General features: G+C 49.3%; 1 protein-coding gene across 1 annotated transcript in view; it reads left to right on the forward strand.

The window, feature by feature from the left end:
• SMG1 (SMG1 nonsense mediated mRNA decay associated PI3K related kinase) overlaps window positions 1-15,429 on the forward strand; it is a 1,634,890-nt gene that overhangs the window by 1,234,616 nt on the left and 384,845 nt on the right. Inside the window, exons 49-50 of the mRNA XM_078665250.1 lie at window positions 5,189-5,461; window positions 5,646-5,880. Of these exons, the coding sequence (XP_078521376.1) occupies window positions 5,189-5,461; window positions 5,646-5,880 (508 nt within the window). The remainder of the gene's footprint in view (window positions 1-5,188; window positions 5,462-5,645; window positions 5,881-15,429) is intronic.

A 15,429-nucleotide genomic window follows, 5' to 3' on the forward strand; every position in this document is an offset into this window, starting at 1 on the left:
GCACCTGGTCCAAGCCAGCTACGGGTTCGCCCGTAGATAGGAACGTGGCCAGACGCCACCGCCCAGCCCCGGGCGACCCATGTTTCCTGTCCACCCACCCCACCCCCGAGAGCCTGGTCATCCAGGCCTCTAATTCCCAGACCGCATTCCCGTCCGCCCCGCCGGACAGGGAATCCAAGAGGTATGAGCAGTATGGGAAGAAGATATTCTCATCCCTTAGTCTGGGTCTGCGGTCTTCCAACACCGCATGCCTCTTGGGCCGTTACACCCACTCCCTGTGGGATACAGTCTTGGATGTACTGCAAGAGTGCCCGTTGGAGGTACGGGCTAAACTCGGCCAAGCCCTTGTGGAGGGCCGGGACGCAGCCAAGTATTCCATTAGGTGTGGGCTGGATACCACCGACTCGCTAGGCAGAGCGATGGCAACGACGGTGGCGGTCAGACGCCACGCCTGGCTGAGGTCCGCCAACTTTTCGGCAGATGTCCAGAACACACTCATGGGCATGCCGTTCGATGGCCGTCGCCTCTTTGGCGACAAAGTAGACCATGCGCTCAAGCGCTTTAAGGACTTGGCTACGGCCAAGTCCTTGGGCCTCTCGGCCCCGCACCAGCAATCGGCTGCTTATCACTCCTTTCTTGGCCACGGAAGGGGTGCACCCACACGTGCCGCTAGCCACGCTCCGCAGGGCAATACCCAACGCGGGGGCGTACGTGGTAACCGCAGTCCGGGCGGTAGGGGTCAAGGGCGAGGTCAGTCCACACCTTCCCCCGCAGCATCCGCCTCAAAACCCTCCTAGTCCGTGCTTTCAGGCCCATGTGACGCCAGTGGGGGCAGGGTTCGCCATCACCACCTCCACTGGCGCACTGTCACTTCGGACAGGTGGGTGCTGCAAATCGTCCAAAGGGGCTACTCCCTCCCCTTCGAGGCGACTCCTCCAGCCATGCCACCGCAGAATCACCGTGTATCGGGGGATCATTTGCGACTTCTACAAGAGGAAGTTACGGCCCTCTTGGCCAAGGGGGCCATCGAGCGCGTTCCTGGGCCAGAAGTAGGGTGTGGTTGCTACTCCCACTACTTTCTGGTACCCAAGAAGGGCAAACGGGGCCTACGCCCTATCTTGGATCTACGGAACGTCAACGGCTTCCTACGGAAGGAGAAGTTCAAGATGCTGACACTGGCTCAGGTCCTAGCTGCCCTGGACCCAGGAGACTGGATGGTAGCGTTGGACTTGCAGGACGCTTATTTCCACATCCCCGTCCTACCGGCCCACCGGCGCTACCTGCGGTTCACGGTTGGCCACGAGCACTTTCAGTATACCGTGCTCCCATTTGGCCTTGCCAGCGCCCCACTGGTGTTCACAAAGGTGGTGGCGGTGGTCGCAGCTCATCTGCGCAGGTTAGGGGTTTCAGTCTTCCCCTACCTCGACGACTGGTTGTTGAAGGCGGGCTCGCCCCTGACAGTCGTCAGCCACCTCCAGACTACGGCAGATCTCCTGCACCAGCTGGGGTTCTCCATCAATGTGCCAAAGTCACACCTGTGCCCCTCTCAGAAGCTCCTCTTCATCGGAGTGGTTCTCGACTTGGCGCAGTTTCAGGTTTATCCACCCGAACAGCGGGTCCAGGATTTTCAGGCTCTGATTCCCATCTTTCAGCCGTTATCCCGGGTCTCGGTCAGGTTGACGCTGCGGCTTCTGGGGCTGATGGCCTCCTGCATCCTTCTGGTGCATCACGCCAGGTGGCGGATGCGGGCTCTGCAGTGGGACCTGAAGTTTCAGAGGGCCGAGCATCAGGGCAATCTGTCCAACCACGTCCTGATCTCGGAGGGCACTGTGAGACAGCTGTAGTGGTGGCTCACGGACCGCGATTGGGTCAGCGGCAGATCCCTCTCCCTTCCCCCAACCGGAGCACGTAGTTGTGACGGACACGTCCCTCCAGGACCTGGGAGGCCACATGGGAGAGGCGGAGATCAGAGGCCTCTGGTCTCCGGCGGAGGCCTGGCTCCACATCAACCTGTTGGAGTTACGGGCGATTCGTCTAGCACTGAAAGCATTCCTCCCCTCTGTCCGGGGGAGTGTAGTGCAGGTGTTCACGGACAACACCACCGCCATGTGGTACTGCAACAAACAGGGCGGGGTGGGGTCGTGGACCCTTTGCCAGGAGGCTCGATGCCTCTGGCAATTGCTGGAACGCCAGGGCGTGACCCTGGTGGCTCAACACCTGGCAGGTTCTTTGAACGCCAGGGCGGACGAGCTCAGCCGTCGGTGCATGATGGATCACGAATGGCATCTGAACTTGGACGTTGTGCAAGGCCTCTTTCAGCAATGGGGAGAGCCTTGGTTAGATCTATTCGCCACGAAGAGAACACACAATGTCATCAGTTCTGCGCGTTGGAATTTCCAAGGCGGCACTCGCTCGGAGACGCTTTTCGTCGCGAGTGGAGCTGCGGTCTGTTGTACGCCTTTCCGCCTATACCACATCTGCCCAGAGTGCTGAAGAAGATCAAGCGCGACCGGGCCCAAGTCATCCTTGTGGCTCCAGACTGGGCATGAAGGTACTGGTATCCAGAGCTACTCGGTATGTCAGTCGATCCCCCGGTTCGTCTGCCTCTTCAGGAGGACCTTCTGTCGCAGCAGTAAGGGGGACGGTCCTCCACCCGAACCTGTCCAGTCTCCACCTCGATGCTTGGAAATTGAGCGGCGACAGTTGAGGCCATTTGACTTGCCTCCTGAAGTCTGTAACGTCATTCTGGCAGCCAGGCGTCCCTCCACAAAGTCGGTATACGCCTGCAGGTGGAACAGATTTGTGGCATGGTGCACAGCAAAGGCTGTGGATCCTCTCTCTGCCCCTCTTTCTGAGGTTCTCCTCTTCCTTCTTTCTCTTGCCCAGCAGGGCTCTGCTCTGGGCACTATCAAGGGCTACCTTTCTGCCCTTTCAGCCTTTCTGAGGCTGCCTGATCAACCTTCTTTGTTCAAGTCCCCTATTGTAAATAGATTTCTAAAAGGCCTCACACACACGTTCCCTCCTGTTCCGTTTGTGATGCCTCAGTGGGACTTGAACCTTGTTCTTACATTTCTGATGTGCGCTCCCTTTGAGCCACTTCACAACTGTCCTCTCCGCCTTCTTACTTTGAAGACTGCTTTCCTGGTTGCCATCACCTCTGCCAGGAGAGTGAGTGAGCTCCAGGCCCTTTCTTGTACCCCACCTTTCCTTTTTGTCTATCCGGACAAAGTTGTGTTGCGTACTAAGCCATCTTTCCTGCCCAAGGTTGTCACAGCCTTCCACATCGGGCAGCCTATCACTTTGCCAACCTTCTTTCTGCCACCGCATCCCTCTAAAGAGGAAGAGCGGCTCCACCGTCTGGACCCAAAAAGTGCGCTCTCGTTCTATTTAGATCGCACACCCCAGTTCCGGGTGGATGACCAACTCTTGGTTGGTTACGTGGGCGCTAAGAAGGGGAAAGCGGTGCACAAGAGGACCATCTCCCGGTGGATCATCTTGTATATCCAGGCATGTTACTCCTTGGCTAAAAGGAGCCCCCTGTTGGATTGCGGGCTCATTCCACCCGAGCCACGGCGACTACAACTGCCCTGGGCGGGTGAGTGCCCTAACAAGACATCTGTCAGGCAGCTACGTGGGCATCGCTGCACACGTTTGCAAGACACTACTGCCTGGACAGCCAAGTCCGGTGGGATGGCTTCTTTGCCCGTTCTGTCCTCCAGGACTTTCTGGTGTGATTATTGGTTCGCAGACCCACCACCGGGGTTGGTATTGCTGGGGTATCTATTCTAAGTTAAGGAATCTAATACTAACGTGTCTCTTTCAGATGCACAAGTTGCTACTTGTGTAACGATATATCTGTAAGAGACATTAGTTAGTATTAGATTCCTTACCGACCCACCCATCCGCCCACACCCCACATAAAGTGCTCGTATAGGGGCTGTAGTGACCCCAAGGATAAGTAGCCCATTGGTTCGTATCCTTCACTCTGCTTAACGCCCTGCTGTCTTGTTTTACCCCCCTCTGCATGTCTGACCAAGAGATGCCTTCGCACCGGAAAAAACAACCAAAACCCTTTGTACCCAAGCTCCCTGCCTGGGTCCATGAAAACCGAATGTGCCACACTGTTTCTAAGACACAGACGAACCAACCCCCCTGTTGAAAGCTTACGCACTTGTCCCCAAGTCCCTCTTGCAGCCTGTTTCTATGTGGCTTCCCCTACTTTGCCAATGGTTTAGCACGCAAGGCCAACAACCCTTCCACCACCTCTGCACCTGGACAATCCAGGGCAGGTAAACACGAACTGCAGGTGGATCTTGTGACCTCGATCCCCCAGCACTTTAAGTCCTAAAGGGGACTTCCAAAATACTATTGCAAATATTTGTATGCAGTGTGTATTTCTTTCTCCATAGGAAAGCATTACCGAGTAAAAGCACATTGGTCTATAAAAATTGATAACTCAAAGTACGTACTTAATTCTGAAGATCGTGTTGTCTGAAATAATATACAAATCCTGGTTATTTTTTAAAATTGGTCTCGAGTTTCTTCTGGAGTGTCTCATTTATTGACTCGGTGATGCGCAGCTCTACTTTCTGATAAGCCTAAACTGCTTGCCCACACTGGCACAAAAGAGATTATTTGGGATTATTAATTTAAACCCTGTAAACCTATAAGGGTCATCTGGACTTTCTACATAATGCACCTTAGTTTGATACACAACAAGAAAAGCCAGCTTCCTGCAATAGACTAAGGGGTAATTGTATATAAAAGCATGTAACATAAGGTAAAGTTCAACCATAGCTAATGTGAAGAATGTAGTTTACATCCCTACTAACCACTACGCCCTCAAGTATTTAATGCTGGGGCATCGTAATTTTGTTTGGTGCCACAGTTGCAATTTTTAAAAGGCCGGTCTCAAGATGAGGGCTATTTATAAATGATGAATGGACATTTAGCTCATGAATATACGTATTCCGGGTCATGAGAATCTGTTCTCTTTTCACTCTCTACACTAATAAGAGTTGCATATGTTTAATCCTGGTCGGAATGCTCCTCCTGTGTAACCAATTATACCCAGATGTGCGCAAATACAGTTTCAATTCTGAAAATACCACACCTCTCTGTATTATAAATATTAATTATTTTAAATCGGTAAAATGGTTCATAGTTCTATAAAATATTTTTGTTGCAGATATGAAATGCAGTATGCACCACAGCCCCCTCCTGCTGTATGCCAGTTCATAAATGCTACAGAGATGACTCTCCAACGGTATGCAACAGATATAAACAACAAGCTCATAAGGCAAGTTGAACGACTTAAACAAGAAGCGGTAACTGTGTCCGTTTGTGAGGAGCAGCTGAAAGAAATTGAGCGCTGCATTAAGGTGTTCCTTCATGAGAATGGAGAAGAGGGATCCTTGAGCCTGGCGAGTGTCATCATTTCTGCTCTCTGCACACTTACAAGGTGAGTTTGAAGGCATCCTAGTTTAATGGGGAACTGTCTCTTGTATTTTGTATAGCCACTTGATGGCACTCTGTGCAGTTTGTACCAACAGTGTGCTTTTGTTTTCACACCATTTAATTGGGCGTCGATGGCTATACAAAATAAATGCCTACAAATAAATGTTATGGTTATTCTTTGTATACAGGCGTAATCTGATGATGGAAGGCGCGGCTTCCAGTGCTGGAGAGCAGTTGGTCGATCTTACATCAAGAGATGGTGCATGGTTCCTGGAAGAGCTCTGTAGCATGAGTGGGAATGTGACTTGCCTGGTACAGTTGTTGAAGCAGTGTCAAATCATCCCTCAGGATTTAGATATCCCAAACCCAGTGGAAGCCTCGGAAGCTGTTCATTTGGCAAATGGAGTTTATATCTCACTTCAGGTAAGTTATTTTGTTTTTCTGCTGACTTAAGCGTACAGACAATGACAGAAAAGGCCATTTTTACTTATTAAAAATTCAAAGCATAAGAGTACAATTCTAAGGGACTTAGTTCATAATGGAACGTGCAGCTAATGGTCGAATTGGTAAATAACGTAGTAAGGCTACAGGAATTCCATGAAAAAGGTAACTCGGTTATGGTCCTTTAGTAAGAAAACAAGGTCTTATTCATGTTTCTCTTAATGTAGATTGAGACGAGGAAGCACTTTCATACCCAATATTAATTATTGTTTTTTACTTCAGAGGGATTTCCTCTTATTTTTGTCAATTTCTGTTTTAATAGACCTACCTGTCCCATCTTTTAAAGTAAACACTTTTGTCTTTAATGGAGAAAAAAGTTATTGACGGCGACAAATAGAGCGGTCAATTCAGAACGTTTGCATGGTTCGGTTTACTTATTTATTCAGTTATTGGTGTTCATCCTCAACAAAGAACCTTCACAATCATAACCACAGACTATGTGATAGAACTGCTTTCGCAAGGCTCAAAACACATTTACTAACCACTAAATGTGCCAGAGCTGGAATTTTTTTTTGATCCAGCTGCAAATTATGAGGCATGACCCTCGAAAGTGGTAATCTTCTCCTATGGGTAGGGTAACTTGTAAACAACTTACAGGACTAAAGGTAAGTAGGGGTCAAGGTCCTTAGAACCACCAGCAGTTTTGGTTTATCTGCCCTGGTGTGTCTGGGTGCAAAGAGTAGCCTCAAACGCTACAGCTGAAATCATTGGAGAAACCTATAAGCCGAAAAGTGCTGAAATTGGGGACTTGGGGACATGTCAGTCGGAACCCAGAAGGAGACTCTGTTCTTGTGGGGCTCTGGAGCAAGGGTGATCTGTCTGTAGGCTCGGAATATGGGGCTCTGGTGCAGAGGTGTTTTGTCCGGTGGGTCGCAGGAGTAGGAGGCTCTCACTTTTAGGTCGAACTGGAGATGGCCACAAAACAGGACAGCAGTTCCACTCTGTGGTGACCTTGGTGAAACTGACGTCCCTGGGGTATTAGTGCAGGGTGATTCCTGGTGGTCCTAGTATCTCCAAACTTGGTGGGGAGACGGATGTGACCTCCTAGAGCACTGTATCCTCCTCCTGGGCAGCTGCAGCATCAAGGACACAGTGGTCAGCAGTTTGGTGAAATGGATGTTGAAGTTGGTGCCTGCAGGCAAGTGGCTCCTCCGCTTCAAGGGAGATGTTGATAGGTTGGCGAAGTGCTGGCAGCCCTCCGAGGCTCTTGGAGGATGACCAGCTGCAGGACAAGTCGGTCTTTGCAATTGTTGACACATAAGCAGGCAGGCAGGGTTTGGAGCAAAGTCCACAGCAAGTCCACAGTTCTTGGGGTCTTCAGCTCTTCTTTGTCCACCTTCTTTTGGTCAGGTGAATCTGGTTCCTGGTGTCGGGGGGGGGGGGGGGGGGGGACCTAAATACTGAATTTTGAGGCATTAAGTGGAGTGAAGAGTAGCAGCAAATGGGCTACTTTCCCTTAGGGTCACTATACCCCTCTATGACCACTTCCTGTGGGGAGGGGGAATAAACCTCTCCCAGCGTTCCTAATTCCACCACAAACAAGATGGTGAAATCCTTCTTTCATGGAGCATATCAGGTAGCCCACTTTAGGGGTGTGACTAGCCTGGTGGTGCAATACGTCTACTGCTTTGAAGCCCCTGGCCTTGATCTGCAAAATCACTAGTCAGCCTGCTGCAGGAGGTGTGAACACCTTCCTCCAGAGCAGGCACTGTTCTCAGAGAGCGTGGGCTCTCAAATGCAGTGGTCAGAAACAAGTCTCTGGTGGCAGGTTGGACAAGACCAGTCAGCAAGAACACAAAATAGTAGTAGGTTTTTCAGGGGGCCCCTCTAAGGTGCCCTCTGGGCGCATTTCATAATAAATCTCACATTGGCAAAAGTACAGATTTACCAACACCATAGGTTTCAGTAAAGCCATCATGTAGCTGGGGCACTCTTAATGACCAGAGTCCAGTACATATACTTAAGATTGCTTTGCCTGTTCACTTGTACCGGCTAGTAAATGGACTAGACAGCCCAGGAGCATATTTGCTCAAGCAGTTATGTTCTCACATGTAATATAATGTATCCTTCCTTATGGCTACAAGGCCTGCTAAAGGGGTGACTTACATATATTCCATGCAGTGACTGGCATGGCGCACAGTGAGCGTACCATGCCGTGTTTTTATTCATGGTTTGCACCACAACACGCTGTCTGCAATGGCAGGTTTTATGCAATTTGTATGGGAGTCCCATAGGGAGGCATAATACAAGCTTCAGCCCTTAGCGACCCGCTTTGGTACCCATGCCCTAGGTACCAGGGATACCACTTACTAGGGACTTACATGAGTGCCAAAATGTGTGCCAATTAGACAATTTTACCTTGTTTTAGCTAAAGAGCACTGGTGCCTGGTTAGCAGAAACCCAGTGCATATCGGTTGAAAAACATCCGAATTAATGGGGAAAAAAGTGGGGGTGACCATCACAAAAAGGGGCACTTTTCTTCAGTTCTCTTTCTAAGCCCTCTCGGTAGGTGATGGGAGGGGTTAAAAACGCTACAGAACAGCAATAAATAGATGGTTAGTTACTATCACATCTAGTCATTGCTAAAACTTCTACGAACAGCAGGATTTTATTTACATGTAGGGTAAATCGGACAGTTGGTACCCTGACAGACAGTTACTTTACTTTAACTATTGATTGCATCACTGATGCTAGTCAAAGAATAGGGTGATAAATTACTTTGTTTTCTTTTCTGCAAGTCACTGTAGACACTCCTGTGGTCAATGCCCACTCCTCAGTTTTGACAACAAGCATATACTATGTCTGAGCCCAACAAATAACTGTGAGTTATGCACAGAATGTAAATCATTCCTGTACAGATGCAGCCAAACAGGAGGATTTTATACAGCATTCTGAGACAAAAACTAAGCAAGATTCATGTTTCACTGGCCCCAAGAGGTGTGGGCCAAACGTTTGAGCCCATAAGTTGCTAAAGAGTACACCCACCATTACCATTCACTTAGCCCCTTTCATTTTTACAAAGTTGGAGCGCACATATTCCTAGGAGATAGATACACTAATGCAAGTCTCTGCTGACATTTTTAAGTTTCTTTTCATCAGTGTCCCTTTTCAGTTTCAAGGAAAACAAATTGACAGATGTAATGTTAGAACAGGTAGCATTCAGTGGTGATAATAGGTGCATAATAAGTTATTCATTGAGATGATTTGCACAATTTTTGGTAACTCCAAAAATAAACTGATTTAAAGATTGCATTGCATTAAAGATTGCCTCAAGTCCGACATGGCTTTATGTGCAACAAGTACCTAATACTCCCTCTGATACGCCTAAGGCTGCTCGACCACACTACCACAAATAGAGCATCTTGGGATTGCTAGAGCAAACCTCTGTACAGTAATAAGGGATACCTGGGCTCTGCACTGTGCACATCACTTTGGTGCACTTTATAGAGTGCCAGCTTCCTACACCAGGGCCAAAGTGTGCTACTTGCCAACCTGCAGACATGTGGTTTAGCCTTCACTTCTATTCACCTTCAGCTGGCAGCAGTGACTGCATATCTTCAGAACAGACAACACATCTCCCTCTTCAGAATACTAGTCATTTAGGCTTTCATGGATGACCTCTAGGGCAATTCCACCTCTGGTCTCCTGGCCCCAATGTGGAATTTCAACATTTTCCTCACAAGACTTAAGGCCCACATTTTTAGCCCCTCCACTCCTGCCCTCTTCAGTTTCACTCCTGGAAGATGAGTTTTCTTGTTGCCATCACTTCACTCTGGCATGTTTGTGAGCTCCAGGCATTAACACAGGGAGAACCTTTCTCTCAAGTGCACATGGATAGGGAATCCAAAATTCGTTCCAAAATTGGTCTCCTTGTCCCACCTGAACCAATCCATTGAACTTCCCCTTTTCTTTCTACAGCCTGACGCGGTTGCAGTACGGGTTCTCCATACCTTAGATGTAAAGCGAGCCCTCGTACTACATAGACGAGACAAAAGCATTTAGAAAGACGCAACAACTTTGTAGCATTTTCCAAACCCCAAAAAGGGAGGGCTCTATCTAAATCGGGCATAGCCAGATGGATAGTCAAATGTATCCAAGCATGCTATGCAAAAGCCAAAAGAGCTTTGCCTAGTCTTATGATGGCAGAGGGCGATATTTTTTTGGAGTCATCCCTGATCCCTCATTTCTCCCACACGCAAGAGTTCTGTACATTGAAGCTAAATATATCCTTCAGATAGCTACTTTTAACCACAGATTCCTCCCCTTTTGAACATTCTCTAATCATCACACTGGATCTGGAAAATCTTCAGTAGTACCACTGCGCACCTGCAGGTGGTGTCATACGACTCTGCGCCTACTTCATTCTGCTCGGAAGTGACATGTGGAGTCACATGTAAGCATCACTCATTTGCTTTGATATTAGTTCCTTTGTTTCCGGGTGTTTCCTTTGAGCCTGTTATGCCTTAAAAATGTTTTCTAAAACTTGTGTGCTAGCCAAAATGTAACTATGTAAAACTCCAGGGTTTAAACCTTGTAGGGACTGTCGCAAGCAAATGTCTGTGAGAAATCTTCTCCAAGTTTGCCTGTGGTGCTGGCATTGAAGCACAACTCCAAGGTCTGCAGTGACTGCCCTGTGAAGCCAACCTACATTGGCAAGCACTGGAAAACTCCATGCCATGACCAGTCAAGTTCGAAGGAAGGGTCCCGGACCAAGTCCAGCTCCTGAAGTTGTCCCAATGGCTGACAAAATCCTGGTGGGGTTGTGAGAAAGTTGCTCTATATATACTGGGCATTAAGGAAGTACAGTGTGTATAGAGTCAACCAACCCCAGAGGTATAACAGAGGTTAAATAATCAGGACTGACCTTACTCTCCAAAGTGGTAGTTTGGTTGAGCAGTAAGGCAGTACCAGAGGGCAGTGCAAAGCATTTGTTGTACGCACTCAGTCAGCAAAAGATTTCACACACTCAAAGACTGAACTCCAGGCCAATGGTTGTTATATCCAAAGATACAGTTGTTTTATTTTTAGAACCAGCAGGCATAAAAATATACTTTGCTAGGTATGAATTCTTTCATGTAATTACTTTGCAAGGAAGCAATAAGGTATGTGAACACAATAGGTACAGGGGTTGCTGAAGGCAACACAAGTCTAGACGCACTTTAGCATTGAGCTCAATGGAATATTATCATAAAAGTACAGTTAATTACAGTGTAGATTACTTTAGTAGTTCCCGGTCTAAATCCTAGATTCAGTCCTGGGGTCTAAGCTGAAACAAGATTAGCAAAAACGTTTTAGTTACTGTAATGAATTTTCATGAATATAAAGCTGTTTTAAAAGTTAACACGTAGAAACTTTTAATGTAAATCTGACAATGTTTTTCAATGGGAGACAATTCAAGTTGCGGGTAAAGTACGATCACATTACTTTTGTAATCCAGCACTGGTCTCCTAGGGCCAGCACCGGGGTCTTAACTTAATACAGGCAGGTAATTGCGTTTCAGTATTTCGTATGGTTTTTTAAGAATATTTCAAGTTTTCAAAAGTAGACACTTAGAAGAAATTTCATAGAAAAGCAGACAATGGGTTCCTATGGAAAAAATACAGATTACTAGCAAACCCGGTAAGGATTACTTTTGCAGTTCAGTACTGGGCTGAAAGGTACAGTGCTGGCTTCTCACCTGATCACAGGTGAGTACTTCGGAATTCGGCTGATTTTATATGAATATTTCCAGTTTTCAAAACTTCGCACTTATAACATTTTCGAGTCAAAATTGGTCAATGTTATCCAATGGCAGGTAAGTGAGTTACCGGTTTCCAGGTGAGTACTTGGCTGGTGAAGTTATGGTTCTGGGCATTGACTCAGGGGTCCCCCAAGGTCAGGTAGGTACAGTTGTTTCAGCCACAGCAACACAGGGCTGGCCGGGTGCAGAGGTAGTTGGGCCCAATGATATCCAATGAGGGAAAGGGCGCCTTCGGTTGGTGGCTGCTGGCTAGCAGGCCACACGGCTGTGGGAGCTGGGCTCCTGGTCACTGGCTCAGGGCAAGGGGGGAAGTAGGATAGGACAAAGGTGGCACAGCCAGCGGCACTCGGGCGGCTGGGTGCAGGGTGCTTTTGAGCCGTTGTGGGCTCAATGTTATCCAATGGGGAAGGTAAAAAAAGAACAAAGACTGCAGGCTCAGGGACAGAGACTCTCCAGGGGCGACCAGCACTTCGAAAGGTAAGTTGAGATGTTGGAGCACAGGTAGGTACCCCAAAGGGAGGTACGGGGGCTGTAGGGCGCCGGGTGCAGGGGTTGGGTGTCGGAAAAGCGTAACCTCAGCTGGTCGCGGTTGGGGTGGCCCCTGGTTCTGAATCTGCAGGCATCGTCTGGTTCGTCGAGGAGGGTCTTTGGGCACTGGACTTCGGGTCCCAGTCGCCAGGGGGACGTCCTAGTGGTCTTGGTTCGGTTTGGGCCCGGCCCGGCGGGTGCAGAGTGGGCTGGTCCGGAGCTTCCTGGCTGACACCAGGTGGGTTGTTGCAGCAGAGCCTCTGCTGATGGGAGTCCCAGTCTTTAAGAGGGTCAAGGCAGGCAGGTCCTCTGAGTGTCCCAAGGTTGCTGTCCGCACGAGTCGCCGGGATTAGGCAGGAGCAGGTTTCATGATCGACAGGCTGGTAGAGTTGGGGCCAAGTCAGTTGTTGTAGTCCTGTTAGCAGCTGCACGGCGGGTCTTCTTCTTCTTGATCTTCTTTTCGTATCGGGATCTGAAGAAGGAAGGTTCAGGGAGCCCCTAAATACTGAATTTAGGGGCGTTACAGGCATGGCAAGGAGAGGGACCAATGGGTCCCTGCCCTGGGGTGAGTACACCCCCTAGCCTACTCCTCTCCTGTGGGAGGGGTGCTGGAGCCTAGCTGTGATTGGGCAGGGCTCCCCATCTTCAAGATGGCTGGAGCCCGGGGTCGTGCTTCACCTAATCTCCCCCACCTGAGGGGTGGGGTTGGCACAGGCTGCGACACCCCCCTTCCTGACTTAGTTTTTCCCGCCAGTCTTCCCTCCAGAGTGGGGGGCAGGACTGGTGGGGGCTGGTTGCTGGGTATAGCTAATGGTCTGGAGAAGCTCACAGAGGCGGCATGCCTTTGGAGCTTCCTCCTGCCCATCCTGGGGGAGGAGACCTAGCACCTCGCCCAGGATGTGCATTGTTGCAGGCCCAGGAGAGCGGGGGCTCTCCTACCCAGGGGTCCAGCAACATGACTGCTGTGTGGCAGCCTCTGCAGCCACTCAGCCAGACGTGGATTGTAGGTTAGGTTTTCAGGGGGGCATCTCTAAGATGCCCTCTGGTGCATTTTACAATAACTCTCACACTGGCATCAGTGCGGGTTTAATGTGCTGAGAGTGTAGCCATTATGGTGCTGTGGAGTTCGTAATGACATCCTCCCAGCACCGTATACTCTTAATGGCATCACTGCACTTACAGTGCCCAGGAATGGCCCTGGGTACTGTAGGGGCACAGGCCCATGCACCTGGGCCCACACCACTGGCATAGGGCACCCAGCTAGAGGGGTGACTGATGAATGTCAGGGCAGTGGGTTTGTGGGCATGGCACACAGGGATGTGAGCCATGTCGACTCTTTGTTTAGTTCTGTACCTAGGCACTCACCCTGAAAAGGCAGTGTGTGGGTACCAAGGTACAGGGCCCCTAAGGGTGGCACAATAAGTTCCGCAGCCCTTAGGGATCTTTGGTCACCATGCCCTGGGTACCTAGGGTACCATTTACTAGGGGCTGATAGTTGTGAGATGCCAATTGGGTTCTGCTTCAACACAGTTTTTTAGGGAAGGAACACAGGCCCTGGGTACCTGGTTGGCAGGAGCCCAGGGCACACTCAGTCAAGGCACATCAGCAGTCAGAAAAAAGTGGGGGCATACAAATGCAAGAAAGATGGCACTTTCTCACAGGGGTTAAGACAGCAGGGCCACTCTAGGTGTGAACCTCATCGATCCTGATGTACCTCTTTGTGCAGGTCAGCTTTGACGGTGGTGATGTCCTGGCTGGACACTTAACAATCCTTGGTTGCTGGAAGTGCTATGGTACCCAGGGTATTCGTGTAGGGGTGCTCCTGATGGTCTAGCATCTTGTAACTCAGTGGAGAGACTGGACTGACCTCCTGAAACTACAAAAACATTTTTCTGGCATGATGTTTCTACTGTTGGGTCTGATGGCCAGCAAAACGATGTACCAACAAGTGCGGTTGGGGCCTGCAAATGCATGGGGATGGCTTTTCCACCCCAAAGTAGATGCTAAATGGTTGTTGAAGCGCTGGTCAGTCCTCCAACTGTTTGGGAGGATTCACAGCTTGTGGACGAGTTTGGGCCTTTGCAATTGTCGAAGTGCCAGCAGCTAGGCAGGGTTTGGCACCAAGTTCAGTGTTGATTGTCAGGTCTGGCAGTGATGGCTCTTCTTTGTCCTGTTCCCAGGTAGACAAACCTCTCTCTCTCTAGTATCAGGGGGGCCTAAAATCTAAATTTAGGGGAGTATATGGTAGTAGCCAAAAGTCTACTTACCACTGAGGTGACTACACCCCCTATTTTCACCAAATTCAAGATGGCGAAACCCTGCTCTACTGTCCACTTCATGTAGCCCACTTTAGGGGTGTGACAAGCCTGGAAATGAGACATGCCTCCTGAATATCTGATCTCCCACCTGCTCTGGTGCAATTGTGCCTCAGGTTAGGGGGTGACGTACCCCAGGTCTGGGGGTAAGTCAGAGTTGCGTGTAGTAACTCTGAAGCCTCTGGCCTCGAGATGCTGATCTGCTAGCCATCCTGCAGGAGGAGGTGTGATCACCTTTTGCCAGATAGGTATTGTTCCTGGCCTCCTAGAACTCAGGGTCTCACCTGTAGGAGGTCAGAAACTCATCTGTGGTGGCAGGCTGGACAATTCCAGTCAGCCAAATGAACAAAGTGGCTAGTAGGGCTACGGGGGCACCTTTAAGGTGCCCTCTGGGTGCATATCTTAATAAGTCTGATGCCATCAGTATGGATTTCTCAAGAAAAAATGTTTTGATACCAAACATCCGTATTTTCAGTGAAGCCATTATGTAACTGGGCAACTCGAAATGACCAGAGTGCCCAGTACATACCTTTAGGATGGCTTCCTGTTCACTTGCAGTGTCAGCAATGGACCTAGCCATTACAGGGACACATCTGATCATGAAGATGTGCCCTCACGTGTAATATAATGCACCCTGCCGTAGGGCTCTAAGGCCTGCTGTAGGGGTGACTTACATATAGTACTGCAGTGTATAGGGGCATGGCAAACACTGAGTGTTTCACCATTTCATTCATCCTACAATGGCAGTCAGCATGCAATTTGTGTGTGGGTTCCTTAGGGTGGCATAATACATGTTGCAGCCCTTAGAGACCCTCTTTAATACCCATGCCCTAGGTACCCACATTCCATTTACTTGGGACTTACAGCAGTGCTAAGGTCCTTGCCAAT

The sequence above is a fragment of the Lissotriton helveticus genome, chromosome 10, assembly GCF_964261635.1.
Source record: "Lissotriton helveticus chromosome 10, aLisHel1.1, whole genome shotgun sequence".
Classification (NCBI taxonomy): Eukaryota; Metazoa; Chordata; class Amphibia; order Caudata; family Salamandridae; genus Lissotriton; species Lissotriton helveticus.